Source organism: Oryctolagus cuniculus, chromosome 10 (assembly GCF_964237555.1).
Source record: "Oryctolagus cuniculus chromosome 10, mOryCun1.1, whole genome shotgun sequence".
Classification (NCBI taxonomy): Eukaryota; Metazoa; Chordata; class Mammalia; order Lagomorpha; family Leporidae; genus Oryctolagus; species Oryctolagus cuniculus.
Genome location: NC_091441.1, coordinates 4,419,510 through 4,444,133, shown reverse-complemented (window position 1 = coordinate 4,444,133; position 24,624 = coordinate 4,419,510). Strand labels below are relative to the sequence as shown.

General features: G+C 38.2%; 1 protein-coding gene across 3 annotated transcripts in view; it reads left to right on the top strand.

Annotated features, from left to right (window-relative positions):
- Positions 1-24,624, top strand: part of C10H18orf63 (chromosome 10 C18orf63 homolog) — a 56,598-nt gene that overhangs the window by 7,112 nt on the left and 24,862 nt on the right. For all 3 annotated transcript variants that reach the window (XM_051851098.2, XM_070050051.1, XM_051851097.2), the window contains exons 4-11: positions 874-930; positions 4,359-4,470; positions 5,006-5,047; positions 7,167-7,243; positions 12,903-13,012; positions 20,684-20,780; positions 20,889-20,974; positions 22,166-22,349. In XM_051851098.2, coding sequence (XP_051707058.2) covers positions 874-930; positions 4,359-4,470; positions 5,006-5,047; positions 7,167-7,243; positions 12,903-13,012; positions 20,684-20,780; positions 20,889-20,974; positions 22,166-22,349 — 765 coding nt within the window. The remainder of the gene's footprint in view (positions 1-873; positions 931-4,358; positions 4,471-5,005; positions 5,048-7,166; positions 7,244-12,902; positions 13,013-20,683; positions 20,781-20,888; positions 20,975-22,165; positions 22,350-24,624) is intronic.

The following is a 24,624-nucleotide window of genomic DNA, read 5'->3' as shown; positions in this document are numbered from 1 at the left end:
ATTTTTATTAAGTGGTATCGAAGCACATTTTTAAAAGTTTTATTTGTTTGTTTGAAAGGGAGAGTAACAGAGTGAGAGATTTTCCATTCACTGTTTCACTCCCCAAATGCCCACAATAGCCAGGGTTGAACCAAACCAAACCCAGGAGCTAGGAATTCCTCGCAGGTATCAGGAAGCCACATCCTTGGGCCATCATCTGCTGTCTCCAAGGGTACAGACTGTTAAGAAACTGAAATGGAAGCAGACAGGACTTGACCCCAATTCTTCAATATGTGATGAGAATCTCCCAACAGAGGCTTCACCTGCTGCAACACAACACCCACTCTTACAACATATTTTAACGTGTAATGAAAATACTGCTAAGTTGCTCTCAGAAAAGTTTGTACTGAATTATGTTTCAGCAAACAGTCTCTGAGAGAATCTGTTTATCCACATCCTCATGAACACTAAGTATTAGCAGATTTTAAATATTTGCCAATTTGTTTAAAAATAATATATTCCTTCAATTTGTATTTTTTCATTAGTAAGTTCAAGACTTGATCTTCCATTTATGTCCATTTTCCTTATTCATGTCTAAGAATACGGTATATTAAGAAAGGTGTTAAATACATATATATGAAATGTATTGGCTTTTTCTTTTATATGGCTTCTGGAGTCACATCATTCCCAGATAGGCTCTTCCTAGTCTGAGAATGTGCCCATGGCTCGTGGGCCAAGGAGAGAATGATCGATTCTTCTCCATAGCATAGAAGCTGCCAAGATGATGACCTGAGTTGTATGCTGCAATGTATAATGCCTAAAATCTTAATGCATTACATAATTTAATTGTGTATATATGTTAAGTCCTTTTATAAATGTGAATTTTTGTTATAGATACCATTTTATAAAGCTGGAAAACTTAATGCTTATACTGAAAAATATGGAGCTAAGGTAAGTTTTTAAAAGGAGAATAATTCCAGATGTTGCTTGTATTGATTGTATACTCAACTTCTTTTGTCAAGAAAAATTGGAGTGTCTTTCTCATAAGTTATTGTTATACATATGAAAAAACATTTTTTACAAACAATTTTGTGCACATTTAGCATAAAAAATGGGCGAAAGATTTTTTTCTTTAGTGTTAACAATTTATTTGACAGAGGGACAAAGAGAGCACATCAGAGAGCTGCCATGCACTGGTTCCCTCCACAAATGTCCAAATGCCTAGTGATGGGCCAGGGTTGGAGCCAAGATCCAGAAACCAAATTCACGTGGGTCTTCTGTGTGGGTGGTAAGAACCCAGCAATTTGAGCCATCACTACTGCCTGCCTCCTAGGGTCTACCTTGGTAGGAGGTTAGAGTCAAGAACCAGAGCTGAAGAGATGACCATCTAAGCATTCTGGTTATCTTGGAAAGACAATTTATGAACTATGAGAACCAAATTTAAAATATGTGCTTCGTCTAGAACTAGGACCCTAAGTGTTTCAGCACTCCCTACAAAATTGTATCCTTTATCATGGAAGATGTCTCGGTTTGGTAGCGGCACCTTTGCTGTCTTGCTGGCATACTCTTGAAGAATTTAATCTTCTCATCTACCTGTCTAAATTGATAGATATGTAAACATTATGGTGTTTTTGGACAGACTCTGACAAATGTTACAAAAGGGGATTTGACTGGTTCTTGGTTAACTCCTCACTTCCCACCTTGGAGTATCTGAGCTCAATTCCCAGCTTTGGTTTTTCAGCTTCCTGCCTCCTGTGTGGGAGATCCTGGGAGGCAACAATAATGAGTCAGGTAATTAGATTACTACTTCCTTTATGAGAGACCTACATTGCATCTCCAGTTGCCAGTTTTGGCCCCAGCCCAAGCCCAGGGATAGCCATTGCCAGCACTTGGAATGAACCGGCAAATGATTCTCCCTCTTCCTGTTTCCTTTTCATCTCTTTCTCTAATAGAAGTAGAGCTATTCAAGGTACCTATTTCAAGGAATATATCCAAATCATTAAGATGTTCAAACTTGTGGCATATAGTTGCTTATAATATCTCCTCATTTTCCTTTGCTGTAGAGTCTGTAGTGATGGTACCTCTCAAGTTCCTCATTTTGATCATGTGTGTCATGCATTCCTTTTCCCCTCATCAGGTTAGCTAGAGGTTTGGCGATGTTACTGATCTTCTCAAGGGACAAGCTTTTGGTTTTACTGATTCTCTCTCCTGTTTTACTACTTTATATTTTTGTTGATTATTGTTTTGGTCCTTACTATTTCAGTTCTTCCCCTTTCTTTGGGATTACTTTTCTGTAACTTTTGTAGTTTCTTAAGGTGGAATTAATTTGAGAAATTATTTTCTAATGTAGAAGTATTCAGTGCTAACCATTTCCTCCTAAGCATATGTTTTGTTTTTGTTAGAAATTATGACTCCCAAATTTTCTGTGAGTTACTTAGAATTATGTAGTTTCCAAATATTGGGGGATTTTCTAGTGAACTTCCTGCTATTAATTGCTAACTTTGTTGTTAGAGAACATGTTTGGAATGATTTGAATTTTTAAAAAATATATTCAGACTTATTTATGGCCCAGATCATTGTTTGTCTTATAGAAATGTTCCTTGTCCAGTTGAGAAGAATGTGTATTCTGCTCTTGTGTCAAGTATCCTATAGGTGTTAGGACATACAGCTGACAGTGTTAAGTGACCATGTTCTCTCTTATTTTCTGCCTACTTGCATCAGTTATTGAAATCTCTCTGTAATTGTGAATTTGTCTCTTTCTCCTTGAAGTTCTGTCAGTGGCCTGCAGAGATCTCATCAGTGAGGCTCCTTTTGGTTACTAGGGGAGCTTCCAGAGGTATAACTGATTGATAGTTCATACACATCCTAAAATAGTTTTTCCTACGGTAGGGGTTACACAACCAGAAAAGGTGATACAAACTCTGCTCTGATTTTAGCTGAAATAATAAATGCAGGAACCATCTGCACTCTAGAAGGCATTCTGGCCACCAGCTGGGATGGTTATAAATGATAGAATTACTCCAGACTTCTCCCTGAGTCTGTTGTGACCATCTGCATTCTAGAAGGCATTCTGGCCACCAGCTGGGATGGTTATAAATGATAGAATTACTCCAGACTTCTCCCTGAGTCTGTTGTGATAGATCCTGCTGAATCTGTGTAATTCCTTAGACCAAGGAATAAAGTAATACAGAAATTAAAGAGAAAGCCACCTGGCCCTCTAAGGTAGACCTTGGTGGCTTATGGGATATGTTCATTGCAGGTTAACCTCATTGTTCTGCTAGGAGTCCTACTGATGGTAACTTAAGTTAAATCCTCTATGAGACAAATGGAGAGTTTTGATTCCTTCCCCTGATAATATATTATTCATGGGGTATCCTGGCAACATTTACCAGAAGCCAAAATGGTACAAAAATGGGGAATAGGTAATAGAGACAGTTTTCCTTGGGTTTCTTACTTTATCAGATGTCTTTTTTGCACAGGCTGTCTTCTGGACTATATTTTCAGGGATGTTTATATAGCAAGGAGCCTTGGTTGCTTCCTCAGCCTTGGGTAGTTTCCACATGTACATGTGCTAATCCACACTCGGGTGAATAGTCTGAGGGACTGACTGCTGATTGGCAGGTTTGCTCTCTGTGTGGCTCTCATCTGGCTTCCTTGGCATCCCTGAACCACTAACTCTGTCTCTTTGATTGGGGAGATTGCCAGAGTCTTCCTGGATTCCCCACCCTGTGCTGTCGCCTGGAAATTCTAATCAGTAAGCGGGAGAAATCACTGGACTCATCTTGTTGGTTGCCAGTCTTTTCGGTATCACTCTTTTGTTGCCTAGTGTCCAATATCTTATGAGCCATTGTTTCATATAAATTACCCAGTGTTTTAGACATTTCAAGTGAGAAAATAAATCTAGTTCCAGTTATTTATAATCAGAAGTGAAAGTCCTGATTTTTAAAATTAATTCTGTACAAATAGAGACAAACACTCCATTCATTGCATGTGTGCCTGTAATAATTTTCTGATGATGAGCCAGAGTTAACAATAATAGAAAATATAAAGAGATCATTTTGGTCTGGGTACCTCTCTGTGGAGCAGAATATCAAAGTTGAAGATTCTTAGCATAGGAGCTCTCAGAGCTTAAGCTTCTGGGCCAGGGTTAGCTTGTAGAATTTGGCCACAATAGCATGGCAGTAGTACTGGTTTTGGAGTCAATATCATTTCTTTAATTTTAGAACCAGATAACATTTGCTATAGAAGTGGTTATAATTTTGTCTAGAAGGTCCACTTTGCTGATTGGTGATCTATGTACAGCTATTATTACCTGTAAGTTTACAGTGATGCAGCAATTGCCCCAAATTTGCTTGTATTTTTCCATTTAATGTTTTTAGGTAGAGGCTCCACAAAGAGTAATTCCTGTAATTCTTCAAAACTGCCTTTCATATTCATTGACTGCCAGACTTGCTCCAGCCTGGAATAGAGCTGGACATCTCTTGGTACAAGGTGACTGACTTTCTGAACTATATCACTTCCATTATGTACATCTGTTTTTAATTTTAAGGTGTGTTGTTTTTAGGGAATCGTTCTTAAAACTATTGCATTCTTCAGGAAGCTCACAACATAAATGTCATCTCCTTTTTTGGAATTACATCCAGAGGGCTGCTAATGTTTCTTTAAAATTTTTTACTATGTAATACAAAGAAATATGTTATGAAGCACCATAAGTGCAGATACATTGTTAATGTTGTTGGGACTTAAAGGATATCCTGAATTTTCGTTGAAGTCTGGCTGTTTTCTAAATATTTTATAACGAGACAAATATTTGAGGGAAGAATTGATTATTTCTGTCCTTTTAATTAAGAGATACTTTTTGGATTTTTATATTTTCCCTCTGAGCTTTCATCAGATATTCCTTTATAGCAATTGCAGTTTAAAGTATTTTCTTTGGCTTTGATAATTTCACACTAAAAGGTTATATTTGTCAATCATGATTATTTATGAGTTATAATAAAATGACATTCTCTATGAATTTTTTAAGGAAGAGATTTTCTTTCTCAGATAGGAAAGCAAAGTGCTGTTGGTAAGTAAAAATATGTAAGTAAATAAAACCTTTAAACATTAATACAGTTAACAATTATTTTAAACAGTGTTACAAATCATTTATCTTAGTGATAGGTTATATCAGAATTTAACCAAATACTGAGTAATCGGAATTTGACCTGGGAAATCACTTGTGGTTCAAAAAACATATATACCTATATGAGGAAATGTCACTTACCTTAACTGGGAAAAAAGCTTTATTTTATCTACTTAAAGAAAATTATGACTGGAGAAATTTAATTCTTTTTAAGATTAATTTAGGTGTTTTAATTTTATTTGAAAGACAGAGGTTGATTGACTGATTGATGTTCCATTTGCTGGTTCACTTTCCAAATACCTACAAATGCCAGGACTGGACCAGGCCAAAGCCAAGAGCCCAGAACTCAGTCTAATCTCACACAGGTGGCAGAGACCCAGGTACTTGAAACATCATCTGCTGCCTTCCAGGGTGTGCATTAGCAGGAAGCTGGATCAGAAGTGAAAGATCCTGGAGTTGAACCACACACTTCGATAGGGAATGCGTGCATGCCAAGCAGCATCTTAACTGCTATTCCAAATCCTCACTTCTAGCGGGTTTAACTCTGTAAGCCTTTATAGTGTATACTTTCTAGAATCATGTCATAAAAAGTGGCCTTAACACTAATGTAAGTCAAACCTCTATTTCCTATGTGAATAATTTGATTCTTTTTTCCCTCCCGCATCTCCATAGAAAGATCATATAAAGGGATACAGATAATTTAAAATAGAGTTACTCTATGGTCAAATATAATTTTTTCGTTGATTTGCTTGGTCGTATTGCAGGTAGACAGGTTTCTAAATAGTAGTCTAGAGAGCACCTGGAGGGGATCCTGAGCACACAGTGAACATTATCCATCAGTCATAGTAGCTTTCACTGCCATCTGGGCAGAGCCTTACAAGCCTGGCCTGTGGCCCACATGGTTGGATCTGACAGACCTGCCAGCTAACGCCTGAGTGCCCTCCTCACCCTGGTTTTGTGTTTTATCTGTGCCCTGGCAGTAAGTGCACTCCAGCTCTGAGTGAGTGGGGTCATTATCTAAATTTAGTGTCAGCCCCAAACACTGCCGTGAGACTACAGGTACAGAGATTGCCATAATAGGAGAGCAAAATTCCTCACTCCTGTGCTTGTGTTTTTTACATTTTTATTGAAAAATACATTACAGCAAAACACAAATTGTGTGTGCAACTCATTGAATTTTTTTTTTAAAATAAAGATTTATTTTATTTATTTGAAAGAGTTACAGAGAGAGACAGAGATGGGTGGGGAGGTTTCCATCCACTAGTTCACTGCGCCACAGTGCCAGCCCCATAAATAAATCTTTTTTTTTTTTTTTTTTTTTTGACAGGCAGAGTGGACAGTGAGAGAGAGAGACAGAGAGAAAGGTCTTCCTTTTTGCCATTGATTCACCCTCCAATGGCCACCACGGCCGGCGCGCTGCAGCTGGCGCATCGCGCTGATCCGAAGCCAGGAGCCAGGTGATTTTTCCTGGTCTCCCATGCGGGTGCAGGGCCCAAGCACTTGGGCCATCCTGCACTGCACTCCTGGGCCATAGCAGAGAGCTGGCCTGGAAGAGGGGCAACCAGGACAGAATCCGGCGCCCCAACCGGGACTAGAACCCGGCGTGCCGGCGCTGCAAGGCGGAGGATTAGCCTAGTGAGCCATGGCGCCCGCCCCCATAAATAAATCTTAAAAAAAAAAAAAAGAAGAAGAAGAAGAAGCATGGTGTACTATCCTCCAGATTTTGGAAGAGGGTGAACCTCTTTATTTTTCCACATAATAGATGTCATGTCAAGCTTGTATATAGAGTTTGTTGGGTTTTCCTCTTAGCTATGGGTTGTCTCATTTTTCTTACAGTAACCTTCAGCCCTCCGACCCATGCATATCCGTGCTGTTTCATACCTGTCTCTTAATGTTTTATGTGTAGACTGTCAAATGTTGTAATTAATTGAATTTTAATATGTGTTAAAATATATTCTTAGTTTTTTACTTAAGAATTAAGTTGATTTTTTACTAAAAAACTTAAGTTGATAGAATAGATTAATAATTCAAGACAGTTAACAGTTAAGTATTTTATTTTCAGTGTTAGACATCAATGTAACAGAAACTCAAGTTTGTCTAAGTATAGAAGCTTATACAGTTAGACTGCCACCACCTGAGGTACCAAATATTTTGTTTTTCATGATTTATTGTATTTCATTATACTGAATATGTTTATTATGATTATTAACATGTATTAGGTTTTAACTTTTAATAGCAAGGAAAGTTTTATTATCAAAAATCCATACTATTTTGTTTACTATTTTACATATTATATTGTTCTACATATTCCTCCCCAAAGGAAATATAATTCTATTTATTTATTTGGGGGGGGGGAGGAAGGAGGAAGGGCGAAAGAGAGACAGAGAGAGCTCCTGTCCTGTGGTTCATTCTCCAAATGCCTGCAATGGCTGCGTCTGGGCCAGACTGAAGCCAAAAGCTAGGAAGCCAGTCTAGGTCTCCTGCCTTTTGAGCTGTCACTTCCTGCCACTCGGGGTGCCTTAGCAGGAAGACAGAATCAGGAGCAGAGGTGGGGCTCAGGCCTAGGTACTTGACTGCAGAATGTGCTCATTCTAACTGTCATCTTAACTGTTAGGCAGTCTTTCTGTGTAACACAGGTCTTATCATATTATCCCCTTGTTCAGACATCTTTTTAGGTGGCATCTAAGATTCTCCCCAGCCTTAGCCTATTTCAGCACTGGCTTCTGGCTGCTTCTTTCACCTTTAACTATTAAAAGCACTGCTTCGTCTTCTTAGTAGATGTCTTTTATTTTGCAGATTTCCAAAGCACCTAGCATCAAGTCTTACATATTAGTGTCATTCAATAAATGCTATTTTCTATCTTGCAGGCCAGAGGTTCTCAACAGGGGGCCAGCAGAGGGGGGAATGGATGATTTTGTTCCCCGTGAGAAATTTGGCAATGTTGAGAGATGATTTTGATGATTATAGTTGGGGAGGGGATGAAGTTGCTATTGGTGTCTAGAAGGTAGAGGCCAGGGATGCTGCTAAGTGTATTTCCATGCCCTGGACAGCAACTCCACCCCTACTCTGACAGAGAATTACCAGCCCAAATTATCCCTCCCTTTGCTTGTGCCTCCTCTGATTGGCTGTATAGGTCTTGGCTGTCCTCCATTCATTTGTTTCTCTCTCTCTTTTTTTTTTATTATTATGCTGAGGCAATGAATAAGTCAAAGATCTACTTTCCTGCCTGCATGGATATGTAGAGATCTAAGTAAATACATGCAGCTAAGTAACTACATGGGTAACATGATGTGTATTTCTTGGACTGGAGAGAAACCTGCAAATCCTGTGTGATCACCTACTCTCATTAAACCCTTGTGTTAATCTGTACATACTCATACTTACTTATCTTTTTAGAATTATTTTTACAACACAAATTTCTTTAGAGTAAGCATCATGAGGACAAATATTGCACCTTACATTTGAATTTTCTACACAATACTTCTGCGTTCTAAGCCTGAATTTGAACCAATTTAGAGTCTGACAAAGAGGAAAAGAATGCTAATATGATTTATTGTACAAAATGAGACATTCTGAGAGTGAAAGAGACATTAACCTGTTGGAGCACTGGCCTAACACACATGAACTGAGATATATGGTCACAGTATTTATCACCAGGAAGGAAAAACAGATTTTAGAAAAAGTGCCCAGGTTCTAGACCCGGTTGCTCCTCTTCCAGTCCAGCTCTCTGCTGTGGCCTGGGAAGGCAGTGGAGGATGGCCCAGGTCCTTGGGCCCCTGCACCCACATGGGAGACCAGGAAGAAGCACCTGGCTCCTGGCTTCAGATCGGCGCAGTGCTGGCCATAGTGGCCATTTGGGGAGTGAACCAGCGGAAGGCAGACCTTTCTCTCTCTCTCTCTCTCTCTCTCTCTCTTTCTCTTTCTCTCTCTCTCTCTTTCTCTTTCTCTCTCTCTCTCTTTCTCTTTCTCTCTCTCTCTCTTTCTCTCTCTCTCTCTTTCTCTTTCTCTCTCTCTCTCTTTCTCTCTCTCTCTCTCTCTCTCTCTCTCTTTCTCTCTCTTCTCTCTCTCTTTCTCTCTCTCTTTCTCTCTCTCTTTCTCTCTCTCTTTCTCTCTCTCTTTCTCTCTCTCTTTCTCTCTCTCTTTCTCTCTCTCTTTCTCTCTCTTTCTCTCTCTCTTTCTCTCTCTCTTTCTCTCTCTCTTTCTCTCTCTCTTTCTCTCTCTCTTTCTCTCTTTCTCTCTCTCTTTCTCTCTCTCTTTCTCTCTCTCTTTCTCTCTCTCTTTCTCTCTCTCTTTCTCTCTCTCTTTCTCTCTCTCTTTCTCTAACTCTGCCTGTCAAATGAATAAACAATCTTAAAAAAAAAAAAAAAGACAAAGTGCCTTATCTGGATCCTAGAATTAGGCAGATTTACCCCCACTTTCTTAAGGCAGTAGTAGAAAAATTCCAGACCTCTCTTGGGAATTCAGGTGTCCGGAGGATCATAAGAAATACAGACTCCTGCTCTGCCAATAGGCCTGTTCCCAAGAGGAAAAGGAAGGAGTCGAGCCAACTCTGACTTGTTATTCATCCCAGTTTTACCAGTCGGTTAAGTTATCTGATCTGCCCTAGGGAAGGAAGAATGAATGGTGGGGCAAACCAACCAACCCCCAGGATATGTGTTAATTAGCTTTCTAAACATCCAGAAAGCTGGATAGGAAGTAGAGCAGCTGGTACTTGAACCAGCACCCATATGGGATGCAGGCACTGCAGGCGGTGGCCTTACCTGCTACACCACAGTGCTGCCCCTCAGTTCTGCACTTATTAGCATGTTATTTAATTTCTTTGGATGTGTTATTTAATATTACTGACTCTTGTTTCTTAGAAATTCAAGATAATGATATCTACCTCATGGGACTATAAATATATTAATGGGATAAAATACATTAAATGTTTAGTATGGCATCTGGCACATAGTAGAGATTCAAAAATTATAGATACTGCTGCTATAAGTAAGTAAATTGAAACAAAGAGGTTAAAAATTGCTGATCTAAGTAAAAGTTTCAAGACTTAGAGTTTGTCCTTCAACTCTGTTCTTTCTACTACAGCATGCTTCTTTCACCTAGCCCTAAGTTGGTTCAAATTTATGTTTCCCATAGAGCCTTACAGAAGTATATACCTAGACACCACCAATGAAAATACAACAGTGCTTGTCAGTGCAGTGTCCGAATAAGTGTTATGTAGAAACTATAGTGCTTTAGGAATTCAGAGACAGAGATATCTGAGGGAATTCAAATTTGAAATCTTTGGAACACTACTTTCCACCTTTTCATCCTTTTAAAAAAAAACATTTATTTATTTGAGAGGTAGAGATACAGACAGAGAGATGGAGAGACAGAGAAAAAGGCCTTCCATCCACCACCATTTCATTTCCCAGATGGCTGCAAGGCCTGAGCTGGGCCAATCTGAAGCCAGGAGTCAGGTGCTTCTTCGAGGTCCACTGCTTTCCCAGGACAGAGCAGAGAGCTGGAACAGAAAAACAGCAGCGAAGACATGAACAGAGGCAGAGGCTTAGCCTACTATACCACAGCTCCAGCCCCACCTTTTCATTCTTGAAATCAGCTTCCTTCTTGATTTCTCATTTGCCATATTCTCCTAATGTTTATTCAAGTTTCTTTTTCTCTTATCAGTTTAGAAGTTGCTATTTCCTACAGTTCCATTTTCAGCCCCCTTTTCTTTTTCTTAGCAAGCTCCCATTCCAATAACTTCATCCTCTACATCAATACCTCCCAAATATTCTTACATATTTGTAGCTTCTATCCCCTCTCAGAAGCTTTCACATGAAGGTACAAATGTACTAGTGGCACTCAGACTCAGGTCTAAAACTGAACGAAGTCGTCACCCTCCTCAACTCCAGTTCTATTCCTCGTTTGTATTTACTCACCTGGGTATTGGCATCAACAGGCAATACTTTGCCTACAGATTTCATTCATCTTTGCCCTTTTCTTCACCTCCTCTATCTAGTGAGTCTCTAGGAGCCTACACTGGTCTCTGAAATTAGCTCCTCTCTGCCTCAATTTCCTTTGTTCTAATTTAGATCCCGTTCTTTTGCCTAGACTGTTCAACTTGTTTCCATACAGGCCTTCTTTTTTCTAGCCTTTCCCTTTCTAGTTTATTATCTCATTCTTCCTCACAGTTTCAAAAGAGTTCTGTTCATAAAACAAAGGTTCCTGACCTAAATATCCTTAGTATCTCAGTATTGCCTATGGAGAACTAAGTCTAAATTATTTAGCATTATAAGCAAGAAGTAATATTTATTAAGCAACTGTTGAACAGCATTATTTTGGTCATATCAAGACATTTCTAAATATTTGTTAAGTAAATAAATACCAGGGTGTATGGTGAACAGTTGGATAACTTGCCAGTCTGTAAAACAATCTGTGCTGAGAAAGACCAGTATAGGCTATAGGTACTGGTACCACATCTTTGCTTCAATTGTCTTGAGTTTATGAGTAGTATAGTAAACACCCCAAAGGATAGAAATTCAAGTGATGTAAATATATGTGAGAATCTATAAATTACGTTTGAACCTGATACCTGCCTCCTTTGAATTCTGTTGTAGGTTCTGTTTCCCTCAGTCTGATCATCCACTTGCTTCTATTTCTTTTCTGATATTCATAGCCATCCCTGCCCCAGCCACATTTCCCTCACACAGTTAAGGCCAGCTGAGCTCTTCAGTGTAATATATCATAGTGAAAGATGTACCTTTTATGCACAGGACATTGTGCGTCTTTATTCTATCTGAGTATTCTTGCCCCCTTAACTCACGATATAATCAGCATATTTTGTCTTCCTCTTCCTATATTCATGTTTTTCTTCTCTTTTTCCCCTATTTACATTAGTCTTAAGAAATACTACCAGAATATAAAGAAAGATTAATCACTGGATGCGGGAGGGAAAGGTCTAGATCCAGGCCTGTAAGGAGCAGTCAGGTCAATGGGGACAATGTTAAGCGTGTTACTAAAATGTTACTGACTTGTCCAGGCAACTAAGAATTGGCCAGGTTAGCTGGAATTCCTTGAAAAGTAATAGGCAGTGAAGTTAGAACATTATTTCTCAATAGATGTTACGATGATAGGTTAAAAAGAAAGTGAAGGATTGTGAGCCATTCTCTCTAATCTTTATAAGGGTCCTTTAACATTAATACTTTTTTTTTTCACCTCGCTTGAGGTCTCTCTGTCTTTGACTAACTATAACAAAATACCTCCCAGGAAATCAGAAGTAGAGAACTCTTACTGGCTACATAGAAGCTTAAAGGCCCTGTAGGTAGGGGACCCAAGGTACAAGGAAAAAATTCTAGGAAGTAGGAAGGGAATGTAAAAGGAGAATGGAACATCAATTCTGTTCTCTCCCCTCCAAAGACCATCCTTCTCTTTGGGGAAAAAAAAGTAAACAAATTGAGTTAAGAAGTTATTCTTATAAAATGTAGATCCCTTCCTTTGGGAAGGATTCTACTTACTGTAAATTAACAAGCAATAAAAACAAACAGTTGGAATAAGTATAAAATAAGAGTTTCCATCAGAAGGATAAAAGGGAGGGTGTAGAATACTTCTGATACTGTATAGTAGAGAAATGGGGGGCACTGAAGCACTGATTACTTCATGAGATGTGGTTGTGCATGGTTCAGTGTAATTTAGTCGTTAAAACTACCTTATAACCAACTGTGTTGTATTTGTGTAACAGATATGTATTCTTAAAAATATTTTTTCTTCCTTGCCAAATTCTTTGAGGAGTAATACATTAAAATTTTATTTCTGTTAAAAGCTAGAAGAGTTTAATATTTCTCAGAGTATTATAAAAGACTTTCTTACTAACAAGAATGCTGTCATTGCAAGTCATTCCATCTTAAGCAGCTGGTGCTACATTTTGCCAAGGTGAGATTTAAATTTATAGTATCTACAGTGGGCTCAAAATGTTTCCTCTTATTTTTCTCCTGAGCACTGTTATGAGAAGTATAAATCATTTAGTGAATTTTAAAAACTGAAGTATAATTTTAAAAATACATTGCAACAATATTGTCATACTTACACAAGGCATGAATTTATCAAGTCACTAAAGGAATTATATACTTAAATTTCTTTTTAGATCTAGTTTCAAAAACCAGTAAAATTTCTAGACTTATCATTACAAAATGATAACTATCACAATAATATTAACAAAACCTTATAAATGTATAACTAATGATTCATAATAATTTGATGTGAGCTGAGTTTTTAAAAATTACTTTCTTTGAAAGGCAGAGTTAGGGAGAGACAGAAAGATCCTCCATCCACTGGTTCACTCCCCAAATAGCCACAATGAACAGAAGTCTGGAACTCCATCCAGGTCTCCTATGTGGGTAGCAGAGACACAAAGTCTAGGGCCATCTTCTGCTACTTTCCCAGGCACATTATCAGAGAGCTAGATCAGAAGAGGAGCAACCTGGGCCCATATGGGATACTGGAATCACAGGCAGTGGCCCAACCCACTACACCACAACACTGGCCCCCTGTACTAGGTTTTAAGTTTGTATTATCTTCAGGAGAAAAATGATTTGTTAATAAACAGCACTATTGAGATGAAATTGTAACTTTCCTAAGAAATAGAACTTTAATAGCATTCACATAAAAATTTGGTTAGTAAGGAAGAGGTAGATAAGGAAGATACTTGTAGGTTTGACTGATTTATTCAACTCTCAATTGACTTTTCCCTAAAATCTACCAATTACTAGGCATACCTTTGTTTGGCAACATTTTATTACCATTGTTTTGTGCTTATAACTGACAGTTGCTTGCACCCATTCAGCTCAATTTTTGTAACAATTCCAGTTAAGATTTAATACAAATAAAGATGATATGTGACATGCACAATACTATCATCATACTCAGTGGTAAAAAGTTGAAAGCTTTGCTTATCAGATCAGAAAAAAGACAAGAATGCCCACACTCACTACTTCTATTCAGTATAGTGCTGGAAGTCCTAGTCAAAACAATTAGCAAGAAAATAAAAGGCATCTAGATTGGAAAGGAAGAAATGAAATTGACCCTTTTGATCTCCAATAGCTAAAGCAATCTTATACAACAAAAAACAAAGCCAGAGCCATCACAATACCAGATTTCAAGAGATACCAAAAGGGCTGGTGCCATGGCTCACTAGGCTAATCCTCCACCTTGCAGCGCCAGCACACCAGGTTCTAGTCCCGGTCGGGCACCGGATTCTGTCCTGGTTGCCCCTCTTCCAGGCCAGCTCTCTGCTATGGCCTGGGAGTGCAGTGGAGGATGGCCCAAGTGCTTGGGCCCTGCACCCGCATGGGAGACCAGGAAAAATCACCTGGCTCCTGGCTTCGGATCAGCACGATGCGCTGGCCACAGCGCGCCGGCCATGGTGGCCATTGGAGGGTGAACCAATAGCAAAAGGAAGACCTTTCTCTCTGTCTATCTCTCACTGTCCACTCTGCCTGTCAAAAAAAAAAAAAGACATACTACAAGGCAGTTATAAACAAAATAGCCTGGTACTGGTACAAAAAACAAATGGACAGACCAATGGAACACAATAGAATCACTAGAAATCAATCCAAGCATCAACAACCAACTTACATTTGACAAAGGAGCTAAAACCAAGCCCTGGAGCAGGGGCAGTCTTTTCAACAAATGGTGCTGGGAAAACTGGATTTCTGCATGCAGAAGTATGAAGCAAGACCCCTACCTTACACCTTACACAATAATCCACTCAAAATGGATCAAAGATCTAAAACTATGACACAACACCATCAAATTATTAGAGAACATTGGGGAAACCCTGCAAGACATTGGCATAGGCAAAGAGTTCTTGGAAAAGACCCCAGAGGCACAGTCAAAGCCAAAATTAACAAATGGGATTGCATCAAATTGAGAAGTTTCTGTACTGTAAAAGAAACACTCAGGAAAATGAACAGGCAACTGATAGAATGGGAGAAATTATTTGCAAACTAAAGGATTAATAACCAGAATATATAAAGATATCAAGAAACTCCACAACAATAAAACAACACAATTAAGAGATGGGCAAAGGACTTAAACATATATTTTTCAAAGGAGAAAATCCAAATGGCCAACAGACACATGAAAAAAGGTTCAGGATCACTAGCTGTCAGGGAAATGCAAATCAAAACCACAATGAGGTTTCACCTCACCCCAGTTAGAATGGCTTTCATACAGAAATCAACAAACAACAAATGCTGGTGAGGATGTGGGAAAACAGTACCCTAATCCACTGTTGGTGGGATTGTAGACTGGTAAAGCCAGGATGGAGGTACCTCAGAAACCTGAATATAGACCTGCCGTATCACCCAGCCATCCCACTCCTGGGAATTTACTCAAGGGAAATTAAATCAGTAAATGGAAGAGTTATCTGCATCTCCATGTTTATTGCAGTTCAATTCACAATAGCTAAAACATGGAACCAACCTAAATGCCCATAAACCAAAGACTGCATAAAGAAATTATGAGATATGTACACTATGGAATACTACACAGAAGTAAAAAAAAATGAAATCTGGTCATTTGCAACAAAATGGATGAATATGGAAAACATCATACTTAAATAAGCCAGTCCCAAAGAGACAAATACCATATATTCTCCCTGATTTGCGAGCATGCATAGAGCACCTAAAACAAAATCTGCAGAAGTGAAATTGACACTTCAAGAAAGGATGACTTGAGCTGCCCTTGTCTTGAATGTCAAGGAACAGTTTTGTTTTTTGTTTGTTTTTTTTCTCTTCACACTATATGTTGAACTCTTAACATAGAGTTAATCATATGTATAAAGTCAATTGAGGATGGATCTTAGTAAGAAAGAGTATTAGCAGACACTAGTCTTGTTTATGTGATCCCTTTACTCTTAATTCTATCATTGTGATCAATTATGAACTGAAACTGATCACTTTGACTAGTGAGATGGCATTGGTACATGCCACCTGGATGGGACTGAATTGGAATCCCCTGGCACTTTTCTAACTCTACCATTTGGGGCAATTCCGATTGAGCATGTGCCAAACTGTACATCTCCTCCCTTTCTTATTCCCACTCTTATATTTGACAGGGATCACTTTTCATGGGAAGCAGAATATATAGCAGACTCATAGAATGGCAGATGTCCTAAACAGCACTCTGGCCTCAGAATCAGCCCTTACGGCATTCAGATCTGGCTAAAAAGCCCATGAGAGTATTTCAGGCATGGAAAGCCAAGACACTGTGGCAAAAAAAAAAAAAAAAAAAAAAAAAAAAACTAAATGAAAGATCTCTGTGTGTGAGATCCCAGTGGAAAGAATGGGCCATCAAAGAAGGAGGTACCTTTCTCTGAAGGGAGGAGAGAACTTCCACTTTGACTATGACCTTGTCTAAATAAATCAGAGTTGGCAAACTCAAAAGGCTTCCATAGCCTTGGCAACTCATGACAAGAGCCAAGGGTGATTACTGATGCCATAAGCAAGAGTGTCAATTTGTTAAGTCAACAACAGGAGTCACTGTGCACTTACTCCCCATGTAGGATCTCTGTCCTTAATGTGTTGTTCAATGTGAATTAATGCTATAACTAGTACTGAAACAGTATTTTACACTTTATGTTCTGTGTGGGTGCAAACTGTTGAAATCTTTACTTAATATATACTAAATCGATCTTCTGGATATAAAGATAATTGAAAATGAATGATGTTAATGAGATGGGAGAGGGAGCGGGAGATGGAGGGTTGCTGGTGGGAGGGAAGTTATGGGGGGAGGAAGCCACTATAATCCAAAAGCTGTACTTTGGAAATTTATATTTATTAAATAAAAGTTAAAGAATAAGAGAATAAAAGAGGGAAGAGGAAGTTTGTAACTGTAAAGCTGTATATTTCTCATACATTCCTAAGGACTAACTTCTAAGGGTTCAGTTTAAAAACTAGTCACAGGACCCCCAAATCCCATTAAGCTGGATGATTAAAATGTCATCTTAAGAGTTAAAGTAATCATATTAAGTGTTAAAGTGAATATATAGATAGGACTAAGTGTTAAAATGACCATAGAGATAGGATCAAGTGTGGGGTAGTTATAGTAGATAGAATTAAAAAGGAGAGAATGTTCCAACAAGGGAAGCAGTCCACACAGCAGACTCATAGAATGACAATTGCTTTAAGTAACACTCTGACCTCAGAATCAGCCCTTAAGGCTTCCTGGTCTGGCTGAAAATCCCATGAGAGCATTTCAGGCATGGAAAGCCAAGACACTGCAGCAAAAAAAAATATTCTATATGAAGGATCTCTGTGAGTGAGATCCCAGTGGAAAGAAGTGGCCATCAAAGAAAGATGTACTTTTCTCTAAAGGGAGGAGAGAACTTCCACTTTGCTAGTGGCCTTTTCCTAAATAATGTCGAATTGGTAGATTCAAAATGCTTCCATAGCATAGGCAGGGCATGTCAAGAGCCTCAGGTGGTCACTGACATACATAATAGTGTTAATTGTTAAGTTAACAAAAGGAGTCATTGTGCACTAACTCCCCATGCAGGAGTTCTGTCCTCAGTGAGTTGTATTATGAGAGTTTAATGTGGTACTTGTTCTCAGTTTTGTGTGTGTGTGCAAATTGTTGAAATCTTTACTTAGTATAGAGTTGGTCATCTGTGAACAAAGTTAATTGAAAATGAATCTTAATGGAGAATGGGACTGGGAAGAGGAGAGGGAGGAGGATGAGGGTGGGAGTGTGGGTGGGAGGGTAGGTATGGTGGGAAGAATAACTATATTCCTAAAGTTGTACATATGAAATTTGTATTCTGTAAAAATTATTTAATTTAAAAGAAAAAAGTGTCCCTGGTTACAGGTGACTTTTTGATCTTATATATAGGAAACCCTGAAGACTCCACCAGAAAACTGTTAGAATTAATAAATTCAATAAAGTTGTCCCCAAAGGGTTGCAACAGCCAGAGCTGGGCCAATTTGAAGCCAGGAGCCAGAAGTTCTTCTGGGTCTCCCACACAGGTATAGGGGCCCAAGCATTTGGGCCACCCTCCACTCTTTCCCAGGCCATAGCAGAGAACTAGATCAGAAGAGGAGCAGCCAGGATATGAACCGGTGCCCATATTGGATGCCGGCACTGCAGGCAAAAGCTTAGCATACTATACACGGCACCGGCCCCCACAATGGCTTTTAATAAATGTAACTAAGGAGGTGAAAAACATACACACTGAATACCACAAAACACTGATGAAAGAAATTGAAGTAGATAAAAATTAATGGAACTCTATCCCACTTGTGGATTGGAAGAATTAATATTCTTAAAATGTGCATATTTCCCAAAGCAGTCTACAGATGTAGTGTGACCCCTGCCAAAAATATCAATGACATTCTTAATAGAAAAATAGTCCCCAGTAGCCAAAAGAATCTTGAGCAAAAAGAAGAAAGCTGGAGGTATCACACTCCTGATTTCAAAGTGTATGCTACAAAACTTTCATAATCATAACAGTATAGCACTGACATAAAAAAGACACAGACCAGTGGAACAATATAAAAAGTCCAGAGAAAAATCCATGCATTTATGATCAATTAATTGGTTTTCAACAAGGTGCCAATAACATGCAATTGGGAAAGGATGGACTGTTCAATATATGATGTGGGTAAAATTGGATATCCATGTACAGAAGAATGAAATTATATCCTTATCTCATGCCATATACAAAAATCGATTCAGGCTATATTAAAGACCTAAAGACCTGAAATTGAAAACTACCAGAAGAAAAGAGCAGAAGCTTCATGACAACGGCCTGGGCAGTGTTGTTGAGGTGATTGTGGTTTTTTTTGACCGTGTCCCAAAAAGCATAAGTAACAAAAGCAAAATGGATAAATGGGACTACGTCAAATTCCAAAACTTCTGAATAGCCAAGAAAACAGTCAACAGAATGAAGAAAAAAACTTAGAAACCTGGAAAAATATATGCAAACCAAACATCTGGTCTGGTAAGGGATTTGTCTTAGTCCATTTAATGCTGCTATAACAGAGTATCAGAGACTGGGTAATTTGTAAACAACAGGAATTTATTTCATACGTATCTGGAAGCTTGGAAATGTAAAGTCAAAATGCCAGTAGATTTAATGCCTGGTAAAGACTTTCTTGGTGTGTCATCCCATGGTGAATGGGCAAAGAAAGGAGGAGATAGGGAGACAAAAGGCAAAAGAGATAAGGAGCTCCTTACAAGGAGCCAACTCCAGAGACGTTTTAATCCATTTGTGAGAGTAGTGCCTCATGGCCTAATCACCTCTTAAAGGTTACACCTCCCAGTACTGTTACAATGACAACTAATTTCAGTGTCCATAGTGCTCACCATTACACTATGGAACAGACAATTAATTTCAACATGAGTTTGGGAGGAAAACATTGAAGTGATAGCAGGGTTGCTACTACCCAAAATATATAAAGAACTGAAACAACTAAAAAGCAAGAAAAAAATCATGATTTTTAAAATGGGCAAAAGACCTAAATACACATTTCTCCAAAGAAGATATATACATGGCCAATAAGTATATCAAAAAGTGCTTAACATCACTAATCATCAGGTAAATGGAAATTGAAACTTCAATGAGACAGCAGCTCACATCTATTAGAATATCTATTAGCAAAAAGATGAAAGACAACAAGTGTTGGAGAAAGTGTGGTGAAAATGGAAACCCTTGCATGCTATTGGTTGGAGTATAAATTAGGACAGCCATTATAGACAACAGAATGGAGGTTTCTCCAAAACTTTGAAATGGAATTAGTATATTATTCAGCAATACCACTCCTAGGTGTATATCCAAAGGAACATAAATTTGTATGTCAGAGAGATTACACTCCTATGTTCATTAAAGCATTATTCACCATGGCCAGATAGGAAATCAATCTAAATTCTCCATCCATGATGAATGGGTAGAGAAAATATGGTATGTATACATAATGAAATACTATTCAACCTTGAAAAAAAATTGTTTGTGACAACGTGGATGGACATGGAAAACATTACGATGATTGAAATAATCTAGGCAAACACCACAATCTCATACGTGGAATCTAAAAAGTTGAACTCACAGAAGCAAAGAATAGAATCGTGGTCACCAAGGGCTGGGGTTAGGGTGGGGGATGGACTGGGGAGATGTTAATCAAAGGATACAAAATCTTGGAATAAATTGAAGTCTATCATACAATATGGAGACTTAATAACAATGTATTATTTTGTACAACATGGAACTTAATAACAATGTATTATATTATTTCAGTTCACTCAGAGTATATTTAAGTGGTCTCACCCCCCAAAAATGATTATGTGAAGTAATACCTGTGAATTAGTTTGATTTTAGCCATTCCCAATGTATACATATTTAGTACCTCGTTTCATATATGATAAGTCCATGCAATTTTTGTTTGTCAATTAGAAGATTTAACGTGTATTTGGAAGTAGGAGGAAACCATTTATTTTGTATATAGAGTGAGATAGTTGCTGAATTTTTTGAACACTTTATAAATCACGTAGTTTATCAAACTATATTTAAGCATTGGCTTATAATATTTTACCAACTCTGATTTCTCATAGTATGAAAATGGGACAAATAACAAATATTCTTCATACCATCCCCACTGACTGTCCTTTGCACTCATATGAAGATTTACGGATGCACTGGGATGACCTGGTGAGGAACAGAAATATAGATTATGTTAGAAGTCATTTGATTGTGTTTTTCGTAATTTAACCTGTTCAGTTTTTTTGAAGATGACTTAAATTTTGTGCTTAATTTCAGTATGGCTACAGACTTCCAGAAGATTGTGGAAATGTTAAGACATACTGCAGCATCTACTTCAAGATGATTGGAGAAAAGACTTTTACGTATCCTTTACACACCTCTTGCAGCAGATGCTCTCTGCCCACCTGCGTGTCTGCTGCTGCTTCCATCCCCAAGTCATCAACATTTCAACGTTCTCTACATGAATGTCCAGGTCAAACTGCTTTTCTTTTATTTCTTATCCATGTGCGTGTTTTTTGTTTTGCTCAGCGTTTTCCCCAGCTTTTATTTAAAGATGAAGTTAATAAGCATAATTTTTTTCCTTAAACACTATTTCAGCAATTTTGACATCTGTAATAGTAAAAAATAAACAAATAAATAAATAAATAAAATTTCCTAATATAAAGGAAACAATTATGAGCCAAGAGCTCCCTCCAGTGGCATTTTCAATATCATTGAAAAGAATTGATAAAGATTTTCATTTTGGAAGTTTGTTTTATTTTACAAAGTTTAGAGGATTGATGTGCTCTTAATGCACCACACTGATTTTAAAAATATTTTTCTCAACAGGATTTTTAAAAATCTACACACAAAAAGAGCTCAAGTGCCCATGTGAAACAAATCTTAGCCCTGATTTTTCCATTCCTCTCTCTTATTCTTGTCTTCCGACCAGCTGGAATTTGAAAGCAGAAGGAAGAGCCATAGTGCTCCCTTTCCATAGTTGCGTTTCTAACCCAAGTATTCACAGCAAAACTGAGGTTGACCTTTAGCAGTCATTCCCTTTCATTAGATGCAGATGTCATTCCAATTCTTCAGAATATTTTTCAGCAGAAAACCTCTCAAAAAACTACTTTTGGAGTTCTCTATACTGAGGTTTTCACTGCTTTTGGAGATACAACTTGTCATTATTTTCTAGAACATTTATTTTTATTATCTCTAAGGGCCATAGTATCTTCCTTATAGATATTTTTTGAATGTATTAATTTGCCAGTGCATTTAGAAAGCTATATATTAAAGACAATGAATTGCCTTGATTGTGAATGTTAAACATCACATTATACTGCACCAACATTTACAATTATTGTTTATCAACTAAAAATAAAATTTAAAAATAGAAGAAGTAAAGATCGCTGTGAGGTACTATAAGGAATACTTTAACTTTGGACAGTATGGGAAAAACAACAAAAATAAGTAGATTTTCCTTACATGTGCCTATTTTAATTTTCTAATTCCATCAAAATTACTATCTCTTAAGTAAGAAGAAAAATTTACATTGTTCTTTAACCAATGTTTAGATACCCTCTCAGTTGCATCAGAAGCCAGCCCATACAGTTCTTTCCAAGGGTAGACCTGGAAACTGTGTTGAAAAGTTTTCTTTCAGATTTGAAATCTAAACTGCCTCATATATGTGGATTTCCCATAAAGATGACAAATAAACCATGCTACTACACACAGGAACTAATTAAACCTCATTTCCAGGTAAGAGACTTTTTGTCCTATCTGGTTCTCCAAGACATACTGTGCACCTGTCTGTCTTAGATCTCTTGCCTTCTGTGATGGAGTACTGCACTGTGCAATAACTTTTTCCTCCATTAACTGTTACTACTTATTATTATTATACCTTACATTTGTCACTGACATTTTCATTACTGTAGTATTAGAGTAGTTGTTTACTAAAATGTTACACCCACATCAAGGACATAAATGAGTTGGGTTGTTGGAGACTAAAGGGAGCAAACGTGATGAAGAGTATTTGGAAAGACTGAGCTGTAAGTATGAGCTCACTTAAGCAGAAAGTAGGGTGCATGCCACTCACCAAGGTAAGTAAGTAGGGACTTCTTTGGAATCTGAGGTATGCAGGGGGCAGTGGGCCACTGTCTGGCTCCTTTGTTAAGACATTTTATTTATTTATTTGACAGCTAGAATAATAGACAGTGAGAGAGAAACAAAGATCTTCCTTCCATTGTTTCACCCCCCCAAATGGCCTCTACGGCCGGAACTGTGCCAATCTGAAGCCAGGAGCCAGGTGCTTCCTCCTGGTCTCCCATGCGGGCACAGGGCCCAAGCACCTGGGCCATCCTCCACTGCCTTCCTGGGCCACAGCAGAGAGCTGGACTGGAAGAGGGGCAGCCGAGACTAGAACCAGTGCCTATATGGGATGCCGGCGTCGCAGGCAGAGGATTAACCAAGTGAGCCACGGTGCTGGCCCTTTATTAAGAAATTAATGTAACTGGCTGTCTGCTGATGGGATTGGCCCACACCCTAGAGTTCGTCAGAACAAAGGGATGTAGATTTAACTGGAAATATATTCAGAGTTTTGATTTTTACTGATGCTGAAAACTTTGGGAAAAATTTTCTTCTGATTTTGTCCCTCTGCATTTTTCAAATCTTTGCTTATGCAGCACACAGAGTTACATCATGTACAACTTACTGAATAATACTCAAATGCCCATGTAACCATCACCAGGTAAAAAACAGAGCACTGCCACGGCTTTAGGGTCCTCCTGCTTTTATCTTCCTAATCCTAACTGCCCCTCCCCAACAAAGGTAACCACTGTTCTCACTTCTGTGGGCATTACTCCTGGCTTTCTTTGTTTTGATCAATCAAGACTGCACCCTTAAATATCTATTTGAATTTTGCTCACTTTTGAACTTTATGCAAAGGAAACTGCTGTCTTATTTTGCTCAGTGTCATGTTTGTGACATGCTTCTGTGTTGCTCTCCTTAACTATGGTCAGCTCATTTTCATTTCCGTGTATAATAATTGATTACATGATTATGCTGCAGTTTATCGGAATACTACTGGTAAATATTTGAACTGGTGCTGCTTGAGGTGTTAGTACTGCTGCAGTAGACATTCCTCTGTATGCCTCCCAGTGCACTCCAGGACTGGAGTTAGTACAGATTTCCACATCTATATTGTGCCAAACTTTCCAAGTGGCTGGGTCAGTTTGTACTTCCACTCTCCCCCAAGCAGTGTGGGAGAGTTTATGTTGCTCTACATCCTTGCCCACTGTAAATATTGCCAGCCTTTTATTTCAGCTGATCTTCCAGAATGTCTCATTTGTATTTGTCTTGATTATTAATGAGGTTGAACATCTTTTCAGGTGTATATCAGCCATTTGAATATCTTGTTGTGTCCCTCTGTCACTTTTCCTCTGCTTTTAAAGCTGAGTTAAATGTGTTCTTTGCACATGCCAGGCCCTCTTTATCAGTACTGTCACATCATCTTCCTCCTTTGCATGACGTACTTCCTTACTCTCTTAGTGGTATCTTAACTGGCAATCTTAATACTCAGAGAATCAGGCTTTTCTCTTTACTGATACTTTTTGTGTCCTGTTAAAAATATTTCTCTACCCCAAATGAAGATGTTTTACTATAATATTATCTACTAAAGCTCATTATTTTCCATTCACATTTAGGTCTACAATCTATTGCTTTGTAATATTATGTTGTGCACAATCACATATTTTTGGATGATATGTGCATTTATTTATCCAAGCAATAGTTACCGAAATATGTGTATTTATTTATTTAATATGTGTATTTATTTATCCAAGCAATAGTTATTTTTTTAACTTTTATTTAATGAATATAAATTTCCAAAGTACAGCTTATGGATTACAATGGCTTCCCCCCCCATAACGTTCCTCCCACCCGCAACCCTCCCCTTTCCCACTCCCTCTCCCCTTCCATTCACATCAAGATTCATTTTCGATTCTCTTTATATACAGAAGATCAGTTTAGCATACAT